The sequence below is a fragment of the Hemicordylus capensis genome, chromosome 1 (assembly GCF_027244095.1).
Source record: "Hemicordylus capensis ecotype Gifberg chromosome 1, rHemCap1.1.pri, whole genome shotgun sequence".
Lineage (NCBI taxonomy): Eukaryota > Metazoa > Chordata > Lepidosauria > Squamata > Cordylidae > Hemicordylus > Hemicordylus capensis.
The window spans coordinates 317,331,127-317,358,253 of NC_069657.1; the positions used below are offsets into that span (position 1 = coordinate 317,331,127).

Sequence of the window (27,127 nt, forward strand, 5' to 3'; positions counted from 1 at the left end):
TACATAATGATATGTCTTTATTTCATTAACAGAAATGGTGTCTAGACAAAATTCAGTTAACACTATCAATTCAAATGAATGGGAAGGATTTTTTTTTTTTGCACAATACTGTATTTACAATGAGTAAATGAAGTCTTAAATTTATTAGTTCATAGCAATGCTGTTTTTCCAAAAAGGTAAAAATTCATAGTAACAAGGAATAAGCATCAACAGCCATTTCATTTATACAATAAAAATCACAAGAAACCACAGTCACCTAGAAAAAAATAAGACAAGCTTAAGAACTAGTACAATAAAATGATGCATTGAATTAAGTTACATTAATCGCATAGAATCTGTGTAAAAAGTATATAGAAAAACACCTGATGCAACTTGTTACAGTCATTGACCAGTTATGAGAGGTACAGAGGATTATACAGGTAGATATGTGTGAAACTGTCCATACTGTTTGACCTGGGGAGGAAGAGAGGAGGGGTTGCATCCCCTTGCATACACTGATAAAAACCCTGTTTTGAATATGGCCTCTGAAGTTTGTAAGGCATATAGTAGAGGTGCACTTGTATTCCACTGGTTCTGGAACAAACTCTTGGGGTGTTCTCCACCCTTGAAATCAAAAGTTGACCCTCGAATTGAACAGCAAAAATCAAGCATCCAAAGATCTCCAAAGGACTTAATATAGTTTCTATTGATTGGAGGGATCCAGGTATTTTCAGTCATATCACAAGTAGTAAATACCAGTTTCTGAAACATGCATGATTATATTGTAAATGCAGGAGGATGCACACTTACGTTCAACAGAACACCAAAGTCTATGAGTGGGTAGAAGAAACTCAGTTCCTTCGTTGGCTCCCAAATATGAACTGAATTGTTACAACAGAATGCTCTGGGAAATCCTAGGCTGAGTTTCCAAATCCTGAAGCATTCAAAATTAAAGGGATAACTAACTCCAGCATCCAAAATTGAGCTCCATTTCAAGTTTTCAGTAATGATGGAAGTCAATTTCTGAACAAAGCTGTTTAAGCTCTTCAGTTTCTAAGGCTGCAGTCCTATGCATACTTTCCTGGGAGCAAGCCCCACTCATTAACTGGGATTTACTTTTGAGTAAACGCACACAGGATTGGCTGCACATACTTTCATATCAATTGCTGCACTGCATAGGTGTTTAAACTTGTATGTAAACTGGACCTACATAAAAGGGCTGATATTGTAGTAAAGTTAATAAGGCGTTGGATCATAAAGATATTCCACCAATTATCAAATTTACTTTTAAGACTGTGAAGGAAATTTGAATAATCGCTCTCCACCAGAAAAGTGGCTTCCACAACAAAAATGGAAGACCCATATGAGCATTATAATTTAAAAACAAATAGATATCACTGGTTTTTAATTTGATATAGACATTATTGGTGGAGTGTAGGAAAATACTGTAATTCTTTTACACTGCAAGCAATGACATTCTAACTTCCAGAGAAAATTTTAATAATTTATTAGTAGTCTACAATCCACCAAACTATAGCTTTTTAATATACATAAACATTGTTTGAATGGATTTAATAAATGCACACACACAACTCTATCCTGCAGCATCTTCTGATGCCTGAGTCATGAAATATAAATATACGTAGTATAAACAAGCAAAATTACACACACCGATTTTATATTGAAGATAGAAATTAGCTACCACATTTTAGCAAGGTTTCCCTTAGGCTACATCAAGTCATTTCCCCCCACTTATCCATATTCTCTTAATGGACCTTTAAAAAGGTACACATTTAAAATGATGTAAGTAAGGGAACAAATAAACATGAAAACGTATTACTCTTGTAAAGACTGCCTCTTGGAGTCATTGGTCTGAGCTGAATTGGTGAGGATCTCAAGCTTGCATAGGCATACCAAATTACCCACTTGGCCTGACACTCACAGTACGTTCTAGCTTCATTTGCTCAACGTACATGTATTTTTTAAAAACACATGAACACAGAAGGGTTATAAGTCACCAATTTAAAAAGTGACAATGAGGCTTCTTACACTTCTCTTAAAGATCTCTATGTTGAATAATTCTAACTCTGGCATACAAACTTTAAAAAACCAAAACACATAAGCAGTTATCACTAGGGTTACCATACTGCATCTAGGGCAGGACTTCTTTTCGCTGATGGGATCTGAGGAAACCAGAACCTCATTATTCCCATCGGTGCATAATGTGATCAGAAAAACTGCACCTGGAGCATAGGTGCAGCTTTTCCCGTCACTCTATGCACTGGTAGGAATAACTACACCTGCTGAATATCAGAACACTTAAAAGGATGGAGGCCCTGTCGAGGACTATGAAAAGTTAGATTATTATATACTTCTATGAAAACTTTTGAAATTACAAATTTGGCAATGTGTTGAATGTAACCAGTTGAATCTGTTTCATTAAGTTTATCTAGCTCCCACACTCTCTTTTAAAGAGATAGCAACTGGAATATTAATCACAGTGGTTTGCTTTTCCAATGAAATCCCTTTTTTTTTTTTACTTCCTTGGGAACAAAAATACATGGATTAGATCCAAAAATATATATAGTGCATCTTTAAAGCAGCATATATCCTTAGAAAGACATTGAATAATTTAATTGTACAATATATAAAATTATAGTTTCATACTGCAGCATCAAATGTTGACGCCTGAGTCGTCATATGTTAGGTCTGGGTTATAAATATTGGGAAGTCTTGGTGACTTGATTGAGTCTTTTCTATTAGCTCTTTGTTCCAGAATCAGGTTGCAATGAACTTCAGTTGTATTCAAGGCACCCCCAAGATAACACGGAGAAACGAATATATTACATAGTGTAGTACTCACCTGACAAAAGCAGAATAAGCCTAAATGAAATGAGGTTTTCTGGCAATACAAAGCATAGCAAAGGCAAATCAAAAGGAGGACTAGGTGCAGACTGGACAGAGCTAAATGGAGACATCTCATACACACTCTTTGTGTCAGTGCAAAAGCAGCTTCTCTCTAGCACAAAATGTCAAATAAAGACAAAATTATCAATTCCTTTATGAATCAAGAACCATAATATATGAAAGGTATATGGATGTTCTTCTGCATTGCTAAGCAACACAGATTTAATGTAAATTTAAAAATAGAATGTTGGTTAGTTTTTAAGCTTCTTCCAGCCCAGTGAAATTCAAAGTGCCAATTTGTGTCCAGTTCTGAAGCTAATTCTCCTAAATGTCTCCCTTGAAGTTAACCCAAAAGCCACATGTGGTTCTGAAGAACCATGAACAATATAGAGTCCAAGGAAGCAAATATACAAAATCAGTCACTTCTTAATGATGAAGAACCAAACTCAAAACATCCTAAAAAATCTTGAAACAATAGATTTATTTGAGCAGTGGATTTTTTTTTTAAATCACCAGTTTTTCATAAAAAAGAAAATAGAAGGAAAAAAGATGGAGAGGCCCAGCACCAATGAAAGAGCCAGATCAATACAACAGCAGAATAGAACAATATGTTCTGTTAATTATGTATATACCATTGGAATGATGTCAAAAATACCATTTGCACATGAGTTGGTATGACGGTAAATCTTCATGTCAGCAAGCTAGTTTAGATTTGTTTGAATACCCATAAAAACCACAACTAGCTGTAGGAGGTCACTTAAAATAAAATAAAATAAAAAGGCAGCAGAAGAACATTTGAACAATACTGTCAACTGAACAACAAAAAATATCCTGTGTGTCAGCACCTGGCTATGAAGCCATAATGCAATTCACATATAGCTTACAATTCTAGCTTCCATCACTGTCTATCTCACAGCTCTCTTGCAAAGCATGAGTGCTCCGAAACATCAACTGATTACAGGAGAACCCTTCCCTATATTCACATACTCCCTCCCCTTCAAGAGCTTCTGTTTTTGCACCCTGTTTTTCATTTTTGGTGGCTGGCTTCTGATATAATTAAATAGCTATACTTTTAAAGCAAGTCAAGGACTTCCAACCCTGGTGCCAAAATAACTGCCGACGTCTTGAATTAGCATCCATACGACATATATAAATAGTTAGAGATAAGTTTGTATTTATTTTACAGAAACGGTTAATACTTAAATTATATCTAGCATCTTCAACTTGCACCCACCCGCCTTATCTAAATGACACACATGCACCTCTCCTTGTTGAGAGGTAGGCTGCAGTGAATTTGGAGTACACGGCAGTAGTAAGACTGATAATAAGCATCTAACAAAAATTTTAAAAGGAAGCTGATTCCTCCTATAGAAAAACAATGCTGATTTACTGAGGGCCACACCGCTTAGTGTAAACATTAGCACAGAGGAACACATTGTCACGGAGGAACACATTGTCTCAACAAGCTGTCGAAATTAGCCATGTATGGTGTCCAAGACCCTCAACATAGTCTGAATCATAGTAAAGTGTAATAGTACCGATTAGTAAACCATGGGTGTTGTCATAAAACATGGCTCAAAGCACCATGGCACAATCAAGGTAGAGAATCATGAAGTCCAAAGTCACTTTGAAAATAAATTTTAAAAGGAGACAACCCATCAGGAGTAACTGTATAAGGGTCTTTCCAGATAATGGTTTATTTTGCCTTGACCACTGATTGTTATGGGAGATTTTGCAAGGCAGAGACCTAATGCCAGATATATCCCATGGTTTTTACCTCTACTTCTGCAAAACACCATTTTATTTTCACACGTTATTTATTCTGCCATGAAAACCCGAGTGGAATAATTTGCCTGTTGATCAAATATGTAGACGGACCATAGCACAACTCTGAGGGGGAAGTGGTTTTCAGTGAAGGTGATGACATCTTGGGAGTTGGCTCCAAAAGGCACACCCTCCCGCTTCCACACCTGTGCACACCTTTGTCACTCTGCATTTTATTTCCCATCGCTGTCCTTTGCAGTTATGCATTTTGTTTTTTAAACCAAGGCCAGTTTTATCTCTGTTAAAACTCTTCGTTTTATTTTTTAAGAATAAAAATCTGTTCCCATCCATGTTGACACAAATGTAAGCCCCATTGCTGTTAATAGGGACTCCCATGAAGGTGAGGGGAAGAGAAGCATTAGTTGTGGGGGAAAGAGTGGGCTGTGCACAGATTCAGACAGCAGTGTCCCCACCCCCACCCCCTTTCCTAAATTGTTCCCATCCTGACTGTTCTGACCATGGCAATTTAAATGGAAAAGAGCCAGGTCTCAAAACTATAAAGTGTAGCTGCCCAGAATTCTCTTTCGTTATGTCCTCAGAAAGTTCTACCATGCATGCAAGTTTTATCTCATAGTGAGAAGAAATGAAAAAAATGATGGAGTGGATTGATCCCAAATTTTAAAGTGTGTATGCACAAAAAATGCTCACACTTATCTGTCTACAATTTGATTGGTATCATGACTTCCCAAGGAACTAACATGTCTTGACTGATTCTGACAAGGAATAAAAACAGATAAGAGGAGAAACCACAAATTAAGTTACCTTTGCAGAAATCCCTGCACCTATCAGCCTGGAATTTGGGTAGTATATAATGTCCCCATAAAAGACTGCCATACCATTCTGTCAAGTAATGAAAAAAGTCATAGACATTTTAGTGTTTTCTTGTTATAGTCTAGATAATAATTTTAATGAGTAGCTTTATCATTATTACAGTTTTGTGCTGTATTGCTCATTCTCCTCCCACCCGGTAATTGACAGAGAGCAAGAGTGGCAATTTACCATACAATAGCACAATGTATGCATATTTACTTAGAAATAAGCTCTATTATTATTCAGTGGGACTTACTCCTAGAAAAGTGTGCATAGGATTGCAGCCAAATCATTCAAGCGGAACAGTCTGGCAGACTTTGAGGAAGTGATTCATTAATCATCAGCAACAATACTAGAGAGTCAGGACTGGAGACATTTAAAACCACATCAAACTCTTGCCTGCCCCCATTCTAAGTTCCATGGGCGTCTCAGGGGAAATGTTGTGGAAGTTTGTTAAAGTGGATGAAAATAAATTTTAAATTTAAAAAAAAGATAGTTTGGGATGGGACAGAGATAGGGCCAGGACAGGAGGTGGTACAGACTACCAAATGACAACACTGTGCCCCCCTAGTGAGGACGGAGTAATATGAATAGTAATATGAATACACAAAAAAACAATCCACAACAACTCATGCCAGTGGAAGCTTTGTTTCTTCCTCATGCAGTTCAATCTGGAAAGCCAAATTTACAAAATAGAAACCCAAACGCAAGAAAGGAAAGCCCCTAAGTTTTCGTGAAATAAATGCAAATTGTTCAAAAGCATCTCTTTTGAACAGTTTCCATTTATTTCAATGGAAAGAGTAGGAAAAGTTCCTTATGGATTTCATCTACTCTGATAATTTCCCTCCTATATTTGAAGTGCAGATATTGCATTTGGGAAAAGGCTGACTTGCACAATCTTTACATGAGTCAGTTAAGTTAATATGAATTTCTCCGGTATGTGTGAAACTACTTCTCTGTCTACTCTGAAACAGAATCTGGTCTGTACAGACGAGAACAGCATGATATTTTGATGCATGGTCAATCAAATCAATACAGAAATGCATACTGTGCTTTAAAAAACCATTAAGGATTGCTGTAAGAAAGTCTACAAATCTTTATTGCAGGTCCAATCCTGGAACTGTCTTTTATGTGGACTGTTTCTGAATAGTAGAGAAATACTACCTGAATGAGTAAAAAGAACTGCACTAGTAAGTGCAGCACAAACTTCAGAGAGCCATAAGACTGCATTTCATTGATGTAAATGAATGGCCTTTGCTTTAAGCCATTGTTCTCAGTATTAATGATACACTGCCCACTGAACAGTTTTTAAGGAATCACACTTGACAACTTGTAATCTCTCTTTTACAAAAGTAAAGGAAAAAAGAGAAGAATGACTTAACATATGTTTGATTTAGCAAAGTTAAAAAATAAAACAACAACAACAACAACAAAAAGATGCATACATAAAATACCCAATCAATACTCTTGGGCAAATTCTGTATTTGGCAAGATTGTTATTTCCCTACATAATCATCTCCTGAGTGCTGTTTCTCTCTATTTTACTTAACAGAGGATAATTAATAAAAAGAAAGCAAAGAATACAGTATATGAGTTATACTGAAGTCACAACTTCATTTATGAAAAGAGGTTTAATCCAAAACTCAGTGCAAGTGGTAAAGTTGACCATCGCTGTGCAGTATCTGTGAAAAAGTGTGAACGAAACCCACTTTGCTCAAACGGGCACAAAAACAGACAGCTGTGCCACAAATACTGTCTATATTAAAATCTCAAATAAGCTTACAACTTTAAAAGTTTATAAATAAGTACGAACTGAATGATATTGCTGAACTGTGAAAATGAGTGGTGGAGAAACAAAAATGTTCAAACAGTTACAAACTACTTCTAGCATCAAGGACGAGGGGGAAAAAGGAATGTTGGAACTTGTTTATACAATATAAATGAAGCGTTTCCAGTTGTTTTCATGAGAAAAAATTGAGGCATGCAGGGATTTTTTTTTTGCATATGGTTATATATTTTTATATATACTATATATAGTATGTACAGTCTAGCTATAAAATTTTGATGTGTAAAGAAGCTGTCTTCAATGAAAAATTGAACATTCAGAGGAAATTCCTGAGTTAGGGTTTTGTGACATGGGCCACTGAGAAAAAAAGCTGCGTTTGGGTCCTCAGAGGTGTTATGTCCATCCCTGTTGAATATTGAAATTAAAATACAATAAGAACAATAACAACAACAATAATAATAATAATAAAAAAGAAAGACAGTGTTGCCACTGTTTTGTTCCCCTGCCCGAGCAAGGGATAGCACCATAGTGAAGAAGAAAAACTCCTGCTTTTACTGAGGAGGGAATACTTAAAAACAGTATTGCTGCTAAGACCACTGTAGTGTGCACCAAATATGTTCTTCAGTCTAAACAACAAACAAATGTGGCCACTGGCTGACTGAAGAATACCTTGCTAGGTGTGACATAAAAGGTATACCGCCACTAGGTATATTCCTTCCTAGGCTGCTCATCCGTTGTACATTTATCAGTCATTTCCTGACAAAAGTCCACTGTCACTGTCTGGTTACTCTGCTCTAGAGGGAGCTCCTGCTCAGAGTAAGTCCCTTGGTCAGCTCCATCCAGTGCTCTTGCTGCAGCGCATTTGTTAGAAATGTTGTTAGGTAGCCAGTGAGCTCCTAGCTGCTGCACAGGGCTTTGCTCTGAACAGCACTGCAAGCCTTCCCCAACACACTGGGATGTCACAACATTTTGCTCCATTCTGGTTGGTGAAGGGTTGATACTGGTTGTTGTTGGTAGATCCATAGGCCTGAGAACAGGGCAGTAACGGTGCAGGTCTTGGATCTGTTCAGAGCTCTGCATATCCCTACACACTTCCTGGGAAAGACAGGAGAAATTATCTAACAGCTCTCCCATGCAAGCTTTCAGCTGGTTCCTTTCTGATAGAAGCTTCTCTTTCTCACACACCTGAGAAAGAGAAAGAGAGAGAGAAAGAACATAAGAACAGCCCTTCTGGATCAGGCCCAAGGCCTAACTAGTCCAGCATCCTATTTCCCACACTGGCCCACCAGATGCCCCTGAGAAGCCTACAGGCAGGGATGAGGAATTGCCTTCTCTCCTGCTGTTGCTCCTCTGCAATTGTTATTTAGAAGCATCTTGCCTCCGAGGCCGGAGATGCCCTATAGCCACCAGACTAGTAGCCACTGATAGACCTGTCCTCCATGACGTTGTCTAAGTCCCATTTTAAAGCTATCCAAGCTAGTGGCCATCACCACATCCTGAAGCAGAGAATTCCACAGGTTAATTATGCACTGTGTGAAGAGGTACTTCCTTTTGTTGGTCATGAATTTCCCAACCTTCAGTGTCATGGGATGACCCCTGGTTCTCGTGTTGCGAGAGAGGGACACAAATTTCTCACTGTCCACTCTTTCAACTCCATGCATAATTTTATACACCTCTACCATGTCTCCCTGTAGTCACCTCTTTTCCAAGGTAAAGAGCCCCAGGTGTTGTAGCCTTGCCTCATAAGGAAGGTGCTGCAGGCTCATGATCATCTTGGTTGCCCTCTTCTGCACCTTTTCCAGTTCTACAATGTCATTCTTAAGATACAGTGTCCAGAACTGAACATAGTACTCCAAATGTGGCTGGACCATAGATCGGCATAAAGGCATTATAATACTAGCATGTTTATTTTCAATCCCAGTCCTAATGATCCCTAGCATGGAATTTGTCTTTTTCACAGCTGCCATGCACTGAGTTGACAATAAGATGTCCAACACAACCCCAAGATCTTTCTCCTGGTCAGTCACTGATAGCTTAGATGTGTTAATCTGAAGAGAATGATGGCGTATTCTTTATTTTAGTCCTTCAGAATTCTGCAGTGAGCCCAGGTGGAGCTGTTCTACACACTAAGAATAAAGGGGTAGAATTTTTGACTGCACCACTTCAAATAGCAGTGGTTTATGCATGCATCATATATCTGAATGCTTATCCACATAGAAACCTGCCTCCAAGTAGAGGCACATCAGAAGGAAAGGTTTAGCACTGGCCTCTCCCTGAAGTCTTTACTATAATGCATGGAGAGGCTGTTTAAATGAAACATTAATAGGTATGGCATGGATGCCACCAAAGGTGTGATGCTGCCACACCATAGCTGAAATGTCTGTTGTTCACTCTCAAGCAGTTTTTATGAAGTTTGGGCTAGGTAGTATGGGAAGTACCCAAACCAGCACTGTATAGAGCCCTAGGGCTGGCAACACTGTTGTGGGTGCTTATCATGCATTCCAGTCAGCTCATGCACAAGCCAGCTAAAGGAGTTATGGCTATAACTTGGAGCCCCACTACGCAGAAGAAGGTTTTCCTCTGCAACCATGTCACACTTCTAAGGTTTGGATAAGGTCTAAATAATAGATGGTGAAGGGTAAAAGGCAGAAATAATCATGTGGAATCAGTTGAGTATATTATATGGAATTCATGACTGCAGAATTGTATCCTTCAGAAGTTGAAGAAAAGGTCGGACAAGAAAGAGGTTCTAGGAATAGGCTTTGCTGCTCCCAGGAAGAAAGGATGGATTATATGATCCAAATGGAGCCCTAAGCAGTTCCACCCAAGCAGTTCTAGAGAAATGCTCATGAGTGTCGGAGCTGTAAATGGTTTTCATCCATAAAAGTCAATATTTTCGACTGATTCTTACGGATCTGGCTGAACTAAAGTGAGACTGTATCTCAGTGGTGGAGAGCTTTGCATGTAAAATTGGGTACACTATGGAGAGAAGAGGGAATTTAAATTATCTGTTTAAAGAAGACAGTGGTGGTGCCATAACATCAAGAGTGCATGGCATCTCTTGAGACATCCCAAATGTTGATGCTCAGCACTGTAGCAGAGGCTCTCTCACTGTCCTTTGTTTGTTGATGGTGAGGATAGCAGAGGTGGCTGAGGAAGCTCAAAGGGCAAAGGCAGTCAATAGTATAGTGGGAGGGGTTCTGGCCGAAATAAAGATGAGACTGTAACTCAGTGGTGGAGCACATGCTTTGCATGTAAAAGGTCCCAGGTCCAATCTGTGTCATTTCCAGGAAAGGCTGGAGAAGATCCCACTTTGAAATTAATGGTCTCACTTAGTATAAAGTATACTTACACCTCATAAGCGTCATATGTTCTCATGTTCCTGGGAGAACAATGGCTCCTCCTCTACGCTTCACACACAGACCCAATGTCTTCCCCTAATTGCCACAGCATTATTTGCTATACTGGACTTCAGGATTGTGCCCAGGCCCAAGGAGGAAGCACTACATCAGAAGGCCAGTATGACTATGAGACAATAGCATTTATACAGATTGAAGAAACATGGTGCAGAGCTCCACAACCTGAAAACACACACTGTAGCAAACTCACTGAAGCGAAGCAGATCTGGCTCTGGGAGACCACCTAGGGACCTTATGTATGCTGTCTTGAATTCCATCATGGAAGAACATAAGAACATGCCCTGCTGGATCAGGCCCAAGGCCCATCTAGTCCAGCATCCTGTTTCACACAGTGGCCACCAGATGCCACTGGAAGCCTACAGGCAGGAGTTGAGGGCATGCCCTCTCTCCTGCTGTTACTCCCCTGGAACTGGTACTCAGAGGCATCCTGCTTTTGAGGCTGGAGGTGGCCTTGCCTTCCAGCTAGAAAGGCAGCATATAAATGTAATTAAAAAATGTAAATGTCATCAGTGTTTTTCATTAAACTCACCAACAGGCGGATTTCACATTCTAAATTCTGAATACAGTCCAGTTTTCTTTTGCGGCAGCGCTGGGCTGCAATCCGGTTTTTACTGCGCCGCCGGACATCATGGATAAATTCTAATTGCTCTGAGGTTAATTTGTGCATCTTTATCATCATCTGGAAATCGTTCCTTGGAAGATCTGTGATTTGATCTACAGGAAATGGAAGTTTCACCTGGCGGGGGCGGGCGGGAAGAAAGCAAAAAGACAGATTGCTTAATTAACACATTTAATGTTTGTAACTGTGCTTCTATTCAAATAGAAGACTAACCAGCCGGTCAGTTCGATCGAACTGGTTTGCTGTGGTTTGGCGGTTAGAGGGGCTATGCTTGTAAAGGGAATTCTGGTGAGGATTCCCCTTTACAAGCAAGGGGAATCCCAGAGGAGCTCTTCCAAGAGGGCATTCCAAAGCCAAGGGGTCACAACCGACTTTGGAACCTGTTGTGAGAAAATATCCCACCTGAATCAGTCTAATTAGTGGAGGCCTTTACCATTTGATGGAAGTTCAGAGAAAACCTTTAATCTGAGTTGTCTGAAATTCCAGGCAAATGGTACTTGGCACTTACCGCTCGCGTTACGGCACGCGAGAGCTCTAAAAATCCCGGACGAGCCTCCATTTGTCGCAGAAAAATATCCCACCTGTGATCAGTTCAATAATGTGGAGGTTTTTGCACCATTTTGTTGAAAGCTCAGAGGAAACATTTATTTATTTATTTATTTATTTAATGGTGTCGGGAACTCCCTAAGAAGGACACAACTGGAAAAGGAAGTTACAGTAGCTGATATAGTAACACTGACATCATCAGGCAAACAACATCACGAGAGGTAGTTTAGTCCTCACAGAGCAAAGTTTAGTCCAATCACAGAGCAAAGCCTCAGTGGCCAATCGGAGAACTAGTTCAGTTTCATTGAATACAGCAACATATTAACCATGTGCAAAGGGAATAACCCAAATATGGCTGTTCCATTCATTACAGCCTTTCTGTTAATCCAACTAGTATGTGCACAGGCGAGGGCCACCCCCTCACCCCCTTCTCAAAATACTCAAATTTTGAAACACCTAATTGTTTGGTAGCAGGTTTTTTTAAGCAGAAAAATGTATATTAAATATGAGCATTGTCAAGTAGTATATATTATATATCACAACTATAAATATTTCCATAATCAATTGTTCATGTAGAAGTAATACTATTATGTCATCTCTAACTGCTTTTCTATATATATTTCTTCTTCCCTCCCCTCCCGACTCCTTCTCCTTTCTTTTCTCTCTACCTCTTCTTTCCTTTTCCCTTTCTTTCTCTCTACCATCTTTCTTTCTCCCCATTATTGTCCTTTTTCTGGTAGCGAGATTTAGAAGGTTTAAAAAAAGAATTAGACAAGTTCCTGGAGGACAGGTTCATTCAATCAGTGACTAGTCATGGCAACTGCGTGGAAACTGTGTACAACGCCAGTATTCTCCTGAGTGGCAGGGTTATCACTTTAATGCCTGCTTCTGGCCTTCCAGAGCCATGTGACTGGCTCTTACTGAAAACAGAATGCTGTCTTTTGGCCTGACCAAGCAAGGCAGTTCACCAGCTGTAGGAACATAGGGCACTTATACCCTGTTGTTCCATCTCGGCCTGTACTGACGACTCTGTCTGGCACTAGCTCTCAAAGGGCTCACTCAGGGACCTTCCTGCTGTCTGAGATCCTTTACGCCACCAGTGCCAGCGACTGAACCTGGGATCTTCTGCGTATGCAGAGAGACCATGAGCTATGGCCCTGCCCTGTGGGACACAATCAGCTGCTTAGAATTCAAGGTGTCATGGCACATTGCGTCTTGTTTTTGCTATTACAGACCACACAGCTCAGTCCTCTGGAATACATTATGAAAAGACTATCCTTGTATTAGTACGCTTGTTGACCAAGAGATGGCAGCAGACATTTATGTTTTGTACAAATCAAAGGCTATGCTTAGCTAGGGCAACAGAAAAAGGAAAGCCTTCATATTTTCCAGCTAGTTCACATTCTTGAGCAAAGACTATTTTGATATTTGAATCTGGATTTTAATACCTTTCACACACACACCTGTCAAAAATGTAAAGATAAAGAAACTAATAAAAGCCTCTTTCTGCGTTTATGCAGCAAATATCATACAAGTCACACATACTTTGACATCCACAACAGTATATCCACCACAGTATAGTTTCTCCATGCAGGAAAGTATGAGAATAATCATTTTGTTACATTATTTTGTATTATGGCATCACTTTTATTGTCCTCTCTCTAAACCACAGCCATATAAATTCATTGTATCGTTTCACTCATCCTATATACTGGACTTCACCCTTATGTCCCACCTATGAAGTTATGGCCCAAAGTTGGCAGCACATCAAAACACACAACACAGGTCAGTTTATTGTGGCATAAAAGAGCAAGAAAAAGCTGCCAAATATAACAGTGCTCTTGCTTAAATTCATAGAGGTTGACCTTAGACATGATGATGTGGACAACCCTGTTTACAGACTGCTTACCAGTGATACGAAGAATGTTTTATTTCCTTTCCATACCCTTTGGACTACAAATGCAACATTTAGGGGCATGGCTTTGATATGTGACTCTGCTGGATTCTATGAGACTGAAACCAACTTCAGATGTCAGTCTGAAATCTTCGGTTTCCTGCAGCAAGTAGGTTAGGATATGCCAATATTGGTGGGCTCAGACAACAGAACCAATCTCGGCATGTCCCACCTTACAAAGAAAGGAGGCATACATGTGTGGATTCGAAGGAGAGAGCGTGCAGGGGTGTGAGGGGGAGTGCATGCTCCCAGGACTGCAGGAGCCTGTGTGAACCTTGGGACACATTATGTTAAAGAAACAAGAGCATACCCCCAAAAAGTTGGTGATTTAACTTTAAAAGGCACCATTATTTCATTGGCTCTTACAGACACTTTGGTTTCTTTCTTTACTGCCTTAACACCTGCAAACTCAGGTTATTAATTTTAGCCATAACATACATTTATATGAAGGCAGGAAAGATGCATGCACTTGTGATTATAATAAAGCTGAATGTAGATTTGGACAACATTCATGATATGTGCACACTATCTCAAATAGTCTGCCAGTAGGCCACCTCACACCTTGTTATTAATTCATATATTGTTTCTCGGCAACAATATAAAAGTTCTTAAAGAAGTCTACAAAGCAAAAAGGAGCAAGGAAATCATCCCCTGCTTCAAAAGGGCTCACACAAGGGAGACACAAGAACTAGGAACAACTCTATGACGGGATGAATTCGGGAAGTTGCTGCACCCCTGACAAACATAAAAAAAGCTGCTATGTTAAAAGATGCCACTCTGCTCAGTTACCAGGGGCTCAGTAAAAACATGGGCTGACTTCACGCTGCGCTTGTGTTAACATGCTGCACCGGACGCTTGCATTCCAGACTAGTGTTGTGCTGGTGCAACAGAGTATGCTTGCACAACCTGTGGCATGCTTCCTGCTCAGAAACCTCTTCATCCGTCTATATATGTTGCAGGGAATGATGCCCAGGACATCAAGCCCCTGCATACTAGCTAGCAGTTAAAACTGCACATACAGTAAATAGACGTCCATACCCTGTCCCATTATCTAATGCATTGTATCCAATGCAGACTGAGAAGGAGAAGAATTGCTTATTAATGCTGAACATTTATGTAGCTGTGCAACTTTTCTGCCAGTGTATTTTTTGGGCGCGCACACACATTTGAAAGGATATGTATATGTGTTAGGGAGCCAGCAATTGGTCAGGCTCCCTGCTTCATGTACACAGTATTTGAAAACACACGTTTGTCTCTCGTGATACATGAAGGCTCCATGTGAGGAAGGATCAGCACACACAACAGAGCTCACTCATATTCTCCATTAGTACTGTCAATGGACACTGGGAAATGATGAAGTTATTGTATGTTAACTCCACCGCTGTAACTGCCTGACTAACCCGGCATGGCAATTAGTGGAGCTCATTTCTACATAGATAAAACAGAGGCAGAAAACAGATATGCAAACCAAAGCTACGCATGTTTCTGGAAAGGAAACATGCCTCACTGAATTCAATGGGCTTATTCTCAAATAAATGCATACAGAATTGCAGCCGCAGAAATAGGTGGGCCAAGCAGAAGAAACAAACCCATAGTACTATTTTCATTACTGGAACCTTGGCCAAGCAGAACAGTCTTAACAAAGGTTTCATCGTATATCCAGTAGCCAATTACAATGGGCTGTGAAGAAGTGGGTCCAATGGCCCCATGGATAGTGGCATTGATAGGATTCCTGCATGCCATCTACATGGAGATAGCACAATGAGGATAAGTACATAGGAAGCTGTTGTATACCAAGTCAGATCATTGGGGCCATCTAGCTCAGTATTGTCTACACTGACTGGCAGCAGCTCTCCAAGGTTAGAGGCAGGAGTCGATCTAGCCCTACCTGGAAATGCCAAGGAGTAAACCTGGAACATTCTGCATGCAAGCATGCAGATACTCTTCCACTGAGCTATGGACCCATCCCCTAAGGGGAATATCTCACATGTAGTCTCCCATACAAATGCAAACTAAGGTAGACCCTGCTTAGCAAAGGGAACAATTCATGCTTGCTACTTCAAGACCAGTTCTACTGCCATCATCATGCCAGGATGTGACTTCTCTGCCAGGAACTCATAGACTGACTTGGTGATGACCACTAGATGCTTCTATACATTGTCTCTCTAATGACAGTGTGCAAGGAACTCTTCACCACCATTCTGCTGGGATATTCTGGAATGAAAGCAGCAGCAGCAGCAAACATAGAATTGGAGGAAGCAGATTCTCCTTCCTCTGCTCTCCCCTTTTCATCTGAGCCCACTCTTCTATATTTTCTGATGCCTAAGCCCCTGGCAGGTGGAGCATGGAGATGGGAATGAGTAGAACAGACTGTTCTCCCTCTCCATCTCACTCATTGAGAGCTATGGTCTCACCATGAAGTGTCACCACTTGGTCCCTACTTTATTATATTCCACTTCTTCCAAAACTTGGGATGATTTACAAACTTGCATATGTATACATATCTCACATATATGAAGATGCTTTGACACCACTGATACACTGGGGAATAAAAACTGAATACTTCAAAACCTGACAAAAAGTCTGAATTTGACACAACATGGTCCATAGTGTTCCAGCTCTTAGAAAAGTCCAAAATTTTGACATGTTCATGCTTATGGATTAGAATTTCAGAGATGACATTTAGAATGCCTCTCATATAATATCAGTGTAGTAAATGATGAGACTATTAATTAAGGGGAAAGGGATCTCACAGGAAGTGAAAACCAAAAGTGAAAGAGCATGGAGCCCAAATGAGAATCTGGCTGTCTGAAATAGAATATCATGGAAGTTGCAAGTGCTCACCATTTGCTGTCTTGGACACTGGGTGTCACTGCCCACATTTAAGTGAAAAAGAATATGTTCATCTGGTTTAAGTACTGAGGATTGGACAGTACTAGATTTCCTTTCAAGGCAAGGTTGTAGATAAGAGAGATGCTGTATCCCAACACCACCTCCAAGCAAGTACAGAAATCACAGATCACCTAAGCACATAAACATCTACAGGACATGAAAGAGTGCAGTTCTCCAAATCTGCACTCTCTTTAGCTTAGTAAAGTCGGCACTCACTAAATATCTAACCACATTATCCATCTAGGATAGAAATAACTGATGAAAAAGACAGGAGTTTGGCTGTGTCAAAAAGAAAGTATGTAGATATTGGAAATAAATCATTTACAACATTCCAAAGCTTACAAGTTTATCACAATCTTCTTTGAAAATAAAATAAATGACTTCCAAAGAGCAGTTAAGATATGATGACATTATTGACTTTAGATTGGCTGTGGACCACATCCTATGGTAGTGATATCATTGTGGAGCCATTGTTTATCTGTTATGGGCAAGTTAATTTTGTGTTTTCAAGAATCTGTCAAACATTAAAAGACCACGAGCTAAGGTGAGTGCAGCCTAAATAAAGATCTTACTTGAAAAATGTAAACAAGCTTTGGTCAATTAGGGTCTTGCAGACAGAAAATAAGGTCTAACACATGATCTGAGGTGTTTCAAGCTGGGAAGCACGCCAAAGACGGTGTCCCAATTTCAGTATGTTGTTCACCTGTGGCCCACCTAAGCTCTCCAGCTGGTTTTGAACTATAAATTCCATCTCCAGTTGCAATTTGTGGCTGAAGATAATGGGAATTGTAATCCAACAACAGCTGGATGGAAGGTTTCAGGTTGGCCACACCTGGCACAGAGAAAAGAGCTCTTAAATTTCAATGTGTTATTTAATAGCTGCACAATTAACAGTTGTACACTTTCTACTCCAGAAATATTGTCTGGATTTAAAAATCATAAAAATATACTCCAAATGTTTATGTTAAATCATAGCAGAACATCCTCCTGCTTGGGAGAAGGTATCTCATAAATAACTGCAAGCCAAGACAAGTAGACCTGCCTGCCCACTTTTAATGCCATTACTACTCACAGTGAGCTACATTGTCAGTGACACATCCCAGTGAAAGATGGTTAAGCTACCCTTGTGACAAATAAAAAAACATGTATAAAATAAAAATCATCAATATCTAGGGATTCTTCCATCTCAGCATTGCTGCAGGGATACATAGATGTGGCACAGGATTAGGCCAATTCCATCCCCCAGCCCCAAAAGAGGATGGACATGATTCACACCTCCATCTTTGTGTAGAGAGCAGGCTTCCATGGAGATCAGATTCACATACGACTCACCCTCAAATCTAGTTCTCAGGAGATATGCATTCATGACAACCTTGTAACGCCATGCCAGACACAGTCTGGCGCAGCCCTCTGCACACTGCAATAATCAAATGATCGGTTGTCTAAAACAGTTATCACTATGGCTGTGCCAAGATTAGGCTAGGAAGCCAAATCATCTGCACATTGCCTCTAGTCACGCAGGGAAGGGGAAGCTCAGGGCTTACCTCTGCGTAGACTGGTCCTGTGTGCAAATCTGAAGAATGTCATTTTTAAAAAGGGATTCAGAGCCACAGCTGGTCCCAGTGACATCTTGGAAGGCTTTTGGCAAAGTGCATGGGAAGTGCTAAGGAAACATAGTTCTTCCTATCACTCTTGGCATGTGTAGATGGTTTGGCTCAGATGCCCTGAAGCTGATTCTTTCTACATCCTTAGCTATCACAGACCAAACATTCTTCTAATCTGTAACACTGTACCTATTGATGGAGGAGAGCTTTTAAAGGGAAAATAACTACCTCTTCAAACTGAGGGCCAAGCCACACATGGCACTAGATGCATCTTTAGAAATTCTATCTTTAATGCTATTTTAAACATTAAAATAGCAGTGGGTGAATAAAGGATTGGCACCCTGGAACGTGATGGGGATTATTTAATTGTTTTGTCTTGCATGTTGTTCCCAATGCAAATGGCCTCTATCCCTCCCAAAGTCCTATCACCCTCAGGACGTAATAGTCCATTAGAATTACAAGGACAGTCTTAGTCCTAGGTAATGTTGGCTAGGCATCTTATGCAGACATCTGCACAGGGAGCAGGGGCACATACTAAAAAAATACAAATTATTCTGACTGGGGAAACATGGTCTAAGCCAACTGGAGTACTAACTAGGATTCAACAGCATCCATACATTACACATAGTTCTCTTAAATATTAGACAGGTTATAGTTTGTGTAGCTCTGCTGGGGTTAGCTGAAATATATTGGAGACACATTTACTTATTCTCTCTCTCTCTCTCTCTCTCTCTCTCTCTCTCTCTCTCTCTCTCTCTCTCTCTCTCTCTCTCTCACACACACACACACACACACACACACACACACACACACACACACACCTATTTGTAATGTTACTTGACACAATAATATATTTAGGCTGACATTCAAGAGTCCATGGTTGGTCTTCAACATTCTCAGTAGGCCGAGTGAACTGTTTCACTGTTTCATTGCCTTTGAGAAAGTTCTCTTTTGAAAAGGAATTTATCAACCTCAGTAAGGGAGGTGCACTTAAATATAAAATGAAAGGCAAGATGAATACAATTCCCTGGAATATTAACAGTGCTTGGAAAATAGACTGCTAATGCTTCCTGCCCTTCTTTAAACTTAGGAAATCTGTAGGAAATCTTTGCTTTTAAACTGTAAAGTTTAGATTTTACTTGTACCAGCCCAAGGGAAATATGACAAAAAGGCAACAGCAACCCAGTTGTTTTACAGTTACAAAAAAGGATATTTAGAAAAAGAAAAGCAGGTCACAGTTCAACAGAGATGAATTCCGATTTTATTGCAATGTATAAACTAACAGCTACTTCCCAAAGGGCGCATTACTTTTTAAAATTTTACTATTAATACATATATAAAGTATAGTTAGATTGCTTAATATGAAGCTTAAAGCATAGGTCTTCCGCATTAAACACTTAGTTGTTTTTATCACCCACTGAGGGAGTGAAAGGAACAAGAAGAAAAAGAAAACCTGGCAACTATGTTAAACAATATACAACACTGGCTAAAAACACTTTTGTGCCTTTAATAAAAAGTGCCCCTTCCCCAGCAATAAAAATATTGTAAATTATATAAACTACCAATTTGTTATCCTTTAATGGTGCTTAGATTTGGCTGCCCTGTTTCATTTTATCTTCTGGCAGCCAACAGTTCCACTAGATTTGGAGAAAAACTCTGGCCCTGTAACTTAGCATGACTGAAACAGTTATAGATACATAAAAACTTCTTGGAGAAAAATAGTCTTACAGTTTATCCCTTTTTCGTGCAAATAAATTAAAAGTCCCCTTTCATCTCTTGCCCCTTTGTACATTTTAATACACATTAGTTCTTATACTTGTTTGTGTATGGGTTTGTTCAGCCTAAAGAAAGGAAGTAAGAAATAAAAACAAAACCTTTCACCTACTTAACAAGATGCCAATTCACTCAGAGTCACCATGCTAGGAAACGCACATTGGAATTATCTCGCCCCCACCCTCAGTACTAATGATACTAGTGATCCAATCTAAATTGGTACTAATGATCCAATCTAAAATTTTAGGAAATGAAAATTCAACCACCCACACAAACACAAGCTCTGTGTGTTTTACAGAGTTTTGCCTCTACTGCAGTAGTAGGTACTGACTATTGATGGTGGTCAACATCCAGACTAGGTCTCCAATTAAGCCCCATTAAAATCAATGTTAGTCATGACTAACTTAGCCTGGATGTAGTCCAGTATTCATTTATATTAAATTTGCTGGTGGTTTTCTCTCTCTTTCTCCCTCTCTCCTTAGAGCACAACCGTAGGATTCTAGCTAGAGTATTTGTGTGAACAGGGGACATTTTTCTTAAGCTTCTGACAGTCAAACTACACAGCTCTCATAAGACTGTATTACTTTACGATTGCATAAGTTTCCCCCACATACAAAATATCTCTGTTTATGGAAAGCAAACATAGGGAGAAATTTCTCCCTATGGTAATTTGCCCTATGTAGGGCATATCTTCTGTGGGGAGCAATGCACCATGCAATACAAAACTGCCTTCTGAAATGAGAGTTCTAGAATGAGTAGATTTGGTTCTCATAGATTTGGTTCTCAAATGGGTAATAAAAGACATTTGCTAATACTCCTCACTTTCCCTGCCATGTCATGCATTTATTGTGTGCCATAAGTCAATTACGGCTGTAGATGGATAATGCGTTCTTGGGAACAGAGATATCTTTAAGATATTGCATTTTAGTGAAAAAGCTGATTATTTCCCCCCATTTCATGTCAATAATCCACTAGTCAAATATCTCTAAGCAGGAACGTGAATGGCTTTATTGGACCAAGTTTTACTGGTGAAACAAAACAAAACATGAGTTTTCAGGTTTAATGAAATCTACAGCACGTATAACCTTATTCTGGTTATTACCTCTGTTATGCCAAATGATACATGCCAACTGCTCTGCTGATACAAAACTGATACACAACTCTGTTATGCCAATTGATACAAAAGCCCCAGATGCTATAGCATCTGGGGCTTTTTTAGTTTGGAAAAGAGGCGATTTCATTTCAGGGAGAAATGATAGTGGTGTACAAAATTATGCATGGAATAGAGAGGGTGGTGGACAGAGTCAAATTTTCCTCCCTCTCTCACAACACTAGAACCAGGGGTCATCCCATGAAACTGATGACCAGGAAATTTAGGACCAACAAAAGGAAGTACTTTTTCATACAGCACTTAATTAATCTATGGAATTCTCTGCCATGGGATGTGCCTATGGCCACTAGCTTGGATGGCTTTAAAAAGAGCTTGGACAAATTCATGGAGTACAGGTCTATCAATGGCTACTAGTTGGTGGCTATAGGCCACCTGCAGCCTCAAAGGCAAGATGCCTCTAAGCACCAGTTGCAGGGGAGCAACAGCAGGAGAGAGGGCATGCCCTCATCTCTTGTCTGTGGGTCTCTCAGAGGCACCTGTTAGGCACTGAGGGAAAAAGGATGCTGGACTAGAGGCGAGATCCAGCAGGGCTGTTCTTATCATTTATTTATTTATTTATTTATTTATTAAAACTTCTTATATACTGCCTCCTCCAAAGACTAGGCAGTGAACAACAGAAATACCAACAACAATCACTCAAAAGAAAAAAATTAAAGGGCAAACACCTGGCAAAACAGGTGTGTCTTAAGAAGGGCCTTAAAAGCAACCAGGAAGGGGGCTGAATGAATCTGGGGGGAAAGAGTGTTCCAACGAAGAGGGGCAGCTACAGAGAAGGACCACCTACGGGCCCAGGCACCACGCACTACACCAGGGGCCAGGACACCAAGGAGGGCCAGTTGAGAAGACCTCACAAGATGGGATACAACTGGCCGAGAGAGATGATCCCGGAGATATACAGCTGCTAAGGGTTTTCTTATGTTCTTATAACTATCATCATCATCATCATTGTTAATCACTACAATAGGTGCTAACTGGTAATGCATATGGAGATCATAGCACAGAAAACCCTGTTTTCTGAAATCAAAATGGCACAGATGTGTGCATCCTGCTAGGAATAACAGGCCAGACTATTGAGTCATTTCATCAGTCAGACTTGCAAAACAAATGATTAATGGTTCGTAAATGTGATACAGAAAGACTGGGGGGAAATCAGACATCAGATGGGAAAGGAGCAAAGAAGAGGAAGATTAGACAACGTTTCCATGAAAGTGGTTGTTCTCAAGTGATGTCTACATAGGAGTAATAAAAATCAGAGTAATACAGTACCAGGTAAGCATTTGATTGTTGGTGTTCACTCTCCTCCTTCCTGTTCTCTTCCCTCCTTCCAAACTATACTATGTGAAATCATCATGCAAAACAGCTGTATGGACAAATTCCCATTCTCTCTTACTACATGCTAAGAAAAGCCAAGAACCAAACGGCTATTAGAAGAGAAAAAGGAAACTGGGGTCACAAATGCTTGCAAAGGCACTCCTTCCTCTTTCTCACAGCTAAGGTTTTGTTCTTATGTTCATACTACTTTTAAAGGGAAAAAATCTGCATTAATCCTACTAATTCTGATTTAAATAGGAGCATTTAAAACAACATTATCTGTGCTTTAAGCACAGCTATCATAAGTTATCAACTCTTAAGGTTTTATCAATAGTGTCTAGACACAAACAAGCCCTCTGAAAGGTAGCTGATTGCACAGCTGAACTTTTCTGAATGTTTCATATGCCCCATACCAGATCATTAAAAAAAACACACCCAAATCCTAGGAATTCTGCTGTGTTATGCTAGCCTTAATCTAGTAGTAAACGCCTGTGCGATATTAATCTGGAAGTATGATATTCTGGTTGATCAAGATGGCTAGTGTGTGTGCTCATGTGTAGCCTGCTATCCCATGAGATATGAACATTCATAAGGGGAGAAAATGTTTCAAGAAATTAAACTGCTTGGGAAAATCTTGTCAATTTTAAATGAATTTGCCATGTGGCACTGGGGTAGTAGCATTGTTGCTTGAGAAATACAAACTCAAAGTCTCCTTGGGTGTGTTATGCAGTGGTTTTTTGTTTGGATCTCAGCCACTATGAAATGGGTCCTCAGTTGATACTCACAGAACCCTATTTTATATATCACTCTAAATCACAATGTCCCTACAAGCTGACGAAAGGATAAGCTATTCCCAGAGACAATATAATACAGTTTATCAAAATATGCAATATTTTTCGAACCTGAAAGTTTCCCTGATGTTCCATGACAAAATGAGTCAAGAACTGCACAACAATTCCTCAGTCAGCTATCTGGGAAGGCCGTGTATTTCCCACTGATGTGAATGCCAGCTGATTGACTGAAAGGCTGTGCGCATAAATCAGTACTGTATAAACTCCTCTCAGCTTTCCTTTCAGACCCCAGATCATGTATTCCTAGTGAAAGGCTGTTTGCTTTTTAGTGCTTGTAAAGTTTTGTCAAATGTAGTAGAAGCAGACTTACGATGAGAAGCCTAATCAGATAATTGCTGGACAGTCAAATTGATTTGGACTAAGAAAGAAGTAAGGTTCAAGCTGGCATCTCCTTATAAGTATATATTAACTCTCTGGGGAAACTTCTGGACTGAAATTTTGGTGGTGCTGCTATGTGAACATGGTTAGCCCTATTCTGTTGCTTATCTGTTCTCTGCCTTTTCTCTATCCATCTAACTGGCCTGTTCTTGCTGCAAAATCCTTATGCAGGCACAACGTGTGTAATACATTCAGCACATGGTTAGGACTGGGAGCATCTGACAAGTTCACATACCCCTCCCTGCTCTCACTCACAGGGGCATTTACTCTCTTATATTCAGTTGTGGAGCTAGCTATGGTTAGTATTACATCTGCATTGTATTTTCACCACTTAGCACTAAATCACAGTTTGTAATCATGGTCAAAAACAGGTTTGAAAACTGTGATTTGGGCTTACCACAGTTATTGGGGAGGGAAAGTAGTGTAAGATTTAGTATTAACATAGTAGCTCCAGAACTGAATCTTCACACAAAGGGAGGGTAACATACAAGCTCAAGTAGGCATACACCCCTCTTACATTCAGTTGCAGGGCTAACTAAAGTTAGAGTTATATCTGCACCAGGGGTGTGGCTAGGGGAAAGAGGGCCTATGTTTGCTCCTCTCCCTGGCAGAGCCTCAGAGTAAGGGAGATAATGCAGAAAATAGGGGAGGGGTGAAGCTTGGGGCCTGCGTGGTCTTTGAGCACATCTGCTCAATTATAGCCACACCCCTGATCTACATTGTGTCTTCATTAATCATAGAGAGTACTAAACCACAGTTCACACCCATGGTCAGAAGCAAGTTTGCCTACTGAGATTTGGGCTCACTACAGCTAGTGAAAAATGGTGCAAGACCTATGCCACCAGAGTGCTCCAAAGCTGAAAGGAGGGGGATTTTCATACAACGAGAGGAAAAAAACAAGGCCATGGAGTACTTCCAATCTTCTAACCATGATTGGGAGACTGATCTGTTTTGGGCTGGTTGTCTGCACCAACCCTTGTTATACAATGACTGCTTACCATTCCACGGCACACACTTCTTATAATTGTTTCTCTATAAGCCCTATTGCAGGGTGAACGAAGGATGGTACAAAGCAGGCGATTTTCTGTCTTTGCACACAAAGAAACGTGAAGGTTTTTTAAGGTAACAATAGGCTTATTGAACAACAAGGGTTAACATGTGTACTTATCATAAATCCCTACCTCATGTCCTCTGTCTTGCACAGGACATGATTCACTGTCTGCTTCAGAGAACGATCCAGACTCATCGCTAGAGTTTGTTCCATAAGATGGCTCACATTTTATCTGGGGTCTGACTTGGTTGTACATTCCATCTCCCATCATACTCGCCTCCTGATGCTCAGGGGCCAGGAATCGAGCTCCTTGGGAACAGGGGGAAGATGAAAACTCACACAAAGGGAGGCTACAGGGAGAACCACCACTGCCATCCTCCGCATAAGAGTAGGAGGAACATGAGCTGGAGGTTCTTGTTCTGGTTTCCAGTGGAGGAGAGCGAGGGCAAACTTTAATTGGCACTGGGCAGCTGGTGTTAGGCCTCATCCGTCCTGGTAAGTGATCAGCTGCCTGTCCAATGTGAGAATAGGTCTGGCAACTGGGAAGAGATTGGCTACTTCCTGCCCACAGACCCTTTGGCACAGTCTCGGTGAGATCTTTGTCCAAGCTGCTCACGCCAGAATATGAATGCACCGAAGTGTTTACTTGGTCACATACATTTGAAGAAAATATAACGCTCCTCCTGTCCACCTCCCCTTCCTGCTTACAGAGACTTTCAACAAAGCCAGGACCCCTGAGTGGCGATCCCACTGTAAAATTGGAAGGATCCTTCTGAACAGCTCCATAATTCCCTGTGAAAGGGACATAATCAGTTTTATGGTCACCCTGAGTTGTCCCCTTGTCGAAAGGGCATGCTGGACTCCTGGCAAAGTGCTGTTGGGGAGTACTGGGGAAGCCAACTAAGTCTACGCTTTTTGTTCGGTTGAAGAAAGACCTTAGGCAGGAAGGAGAGGACCCGCTTTTGGGTCTGTCAGCTCCAGTGGGGCTTGGCTGCTTTCGGTTCATTTCAACATCCTCCTCTTTATCCCTGATGTCAGGCTCATCTCCAGAGAGGCAAAGTGTGATGCTCTCTTCATCATTCTCCTCACTCCTGGGCTCACTTTTAATTTGCCCTGCGGCAAGCTCTGGCTTGAGGCTATTGCCAGAGCTCTCTTCACTGAATGTGCTTGCGAAACCTGAGGTACTAATGTGTGATGTGTTGTAGACATTCTTGGTACAAGCCAGCTGGTATTTCTTGTATTTGGGGTACCGCGTCACTGCTTCTTTGTCCAAACTGTCCTTTTCACCTCCCAGAATGTCAGAGTCAGGCAGCATCCCTTCGTCCTTATCTGTTTCCAAACTGGCAGAATCAAAGTTAAAGGGCTCTGGGTGTGTTCTCTCCCTCGGGCAAGATAGCTTGGAAGTTTCCGACTCCATCGTCTCTTCCTCCTCTCCCTCTGAGTTCTCATCTTCATGCATCCGTGGATAGGTGATATCCTTTTTGCACAGGAACAGGCCATCTTCATTGTTCAGCAGCTGGGTTTGGAGGAAACTGAAGCAGGAATCCTCCAGGTTGTGCATGCGTAGGAATTCTGCACAGTGGATGACCTCTTGTATGTTTTCTCTGCTGAGTAACAGCTTAGCAGTGTAGGCAAACTGTAACAATGGACCAAATCCCCTGGCAGTGACCTGCAAAACAAACAAACAGGGAAATTGCCAGCATTACCATCAGCACTGCTATTGTCCCAAGCCCCTCAAGTGTAGTTAGATAACCTGACAGCTCTAATGTCCATAAATACCACAGTGTACTAGTTAATCTTTCATTAAGTCAGCAGTGAAGCTACTTCCAGTAATTAATGCTGCATGCTCTATTGCTGTTGTATACTTCACAATATCGGATGATCTAAACATTACTTCCAACAAATGTCTGAAAGAGTGAAGAACTCTGTGGCACTTGCCAAATGGTATCCACTCTGTTAACAGATGCTTAAACTCATGGACACTGCAAAATTTTCAAAAGGGTGCATAATTGCACCAATTTCACCATATTTCTATAATCTAAGCTGAGGTACTCTGCCCGCGTGCCTTACCACCAACATCAAATTTTACTGCTAGAATAAATTATAAACATCATGCACATTTACTAAGCCCTCTATTCTGCTTCTAAGATTTTCAGATAAACTGGATCTATTTTAATAAGGGCCTGGTTTAAGGATGACAATTTTCCACTTTTGAAACAACGTATTATAGCACAGTGTGGGGACATTGGGGG

At 40.5% G+C, this 27,127-nt stretch overlaps 1 protein-coding gene across 9 annotated transcripts in view; it reads right to left on the reverse strand.

Moving 5' to 3' along the window:
• Positions 1–27,127, reverse strand: part of BACH2 (BTB domain and CNC homolog 2) — a 265,324-nt gene that overhangs the window by 8,037 nt on the left and 230,160 nt on the right. For 7 of the 9 annotated variants that reach the window (XM_053287404.1, XM_053287400.1, XM_053287401.1 and 4 more), the window contains 3 exons: positions 25,006–26,544; positions 11,255–11,461; positions 3–8,491 (listed from right to left, as the gene is read on the reverse strand). In XM_053287404.1, the coding sequence (XP_053143379.1) occupies positions 8,009–8,491; positions 11,255–11,461; positions 25,006–26,544 (2,229 nt within the window). In that variant the 3' untranslated portion in view covers positions 3–8,008. Of the gene's footprint in view, positions 1–2; positions 8,492–11,254; positions 11,462–25,005; positions 26,545–27,127 lie in introns of those variants that run through there. The other 2 variants (XR_008314256.1, XM_053287399.1) reach the window with 2 other exon arrangements.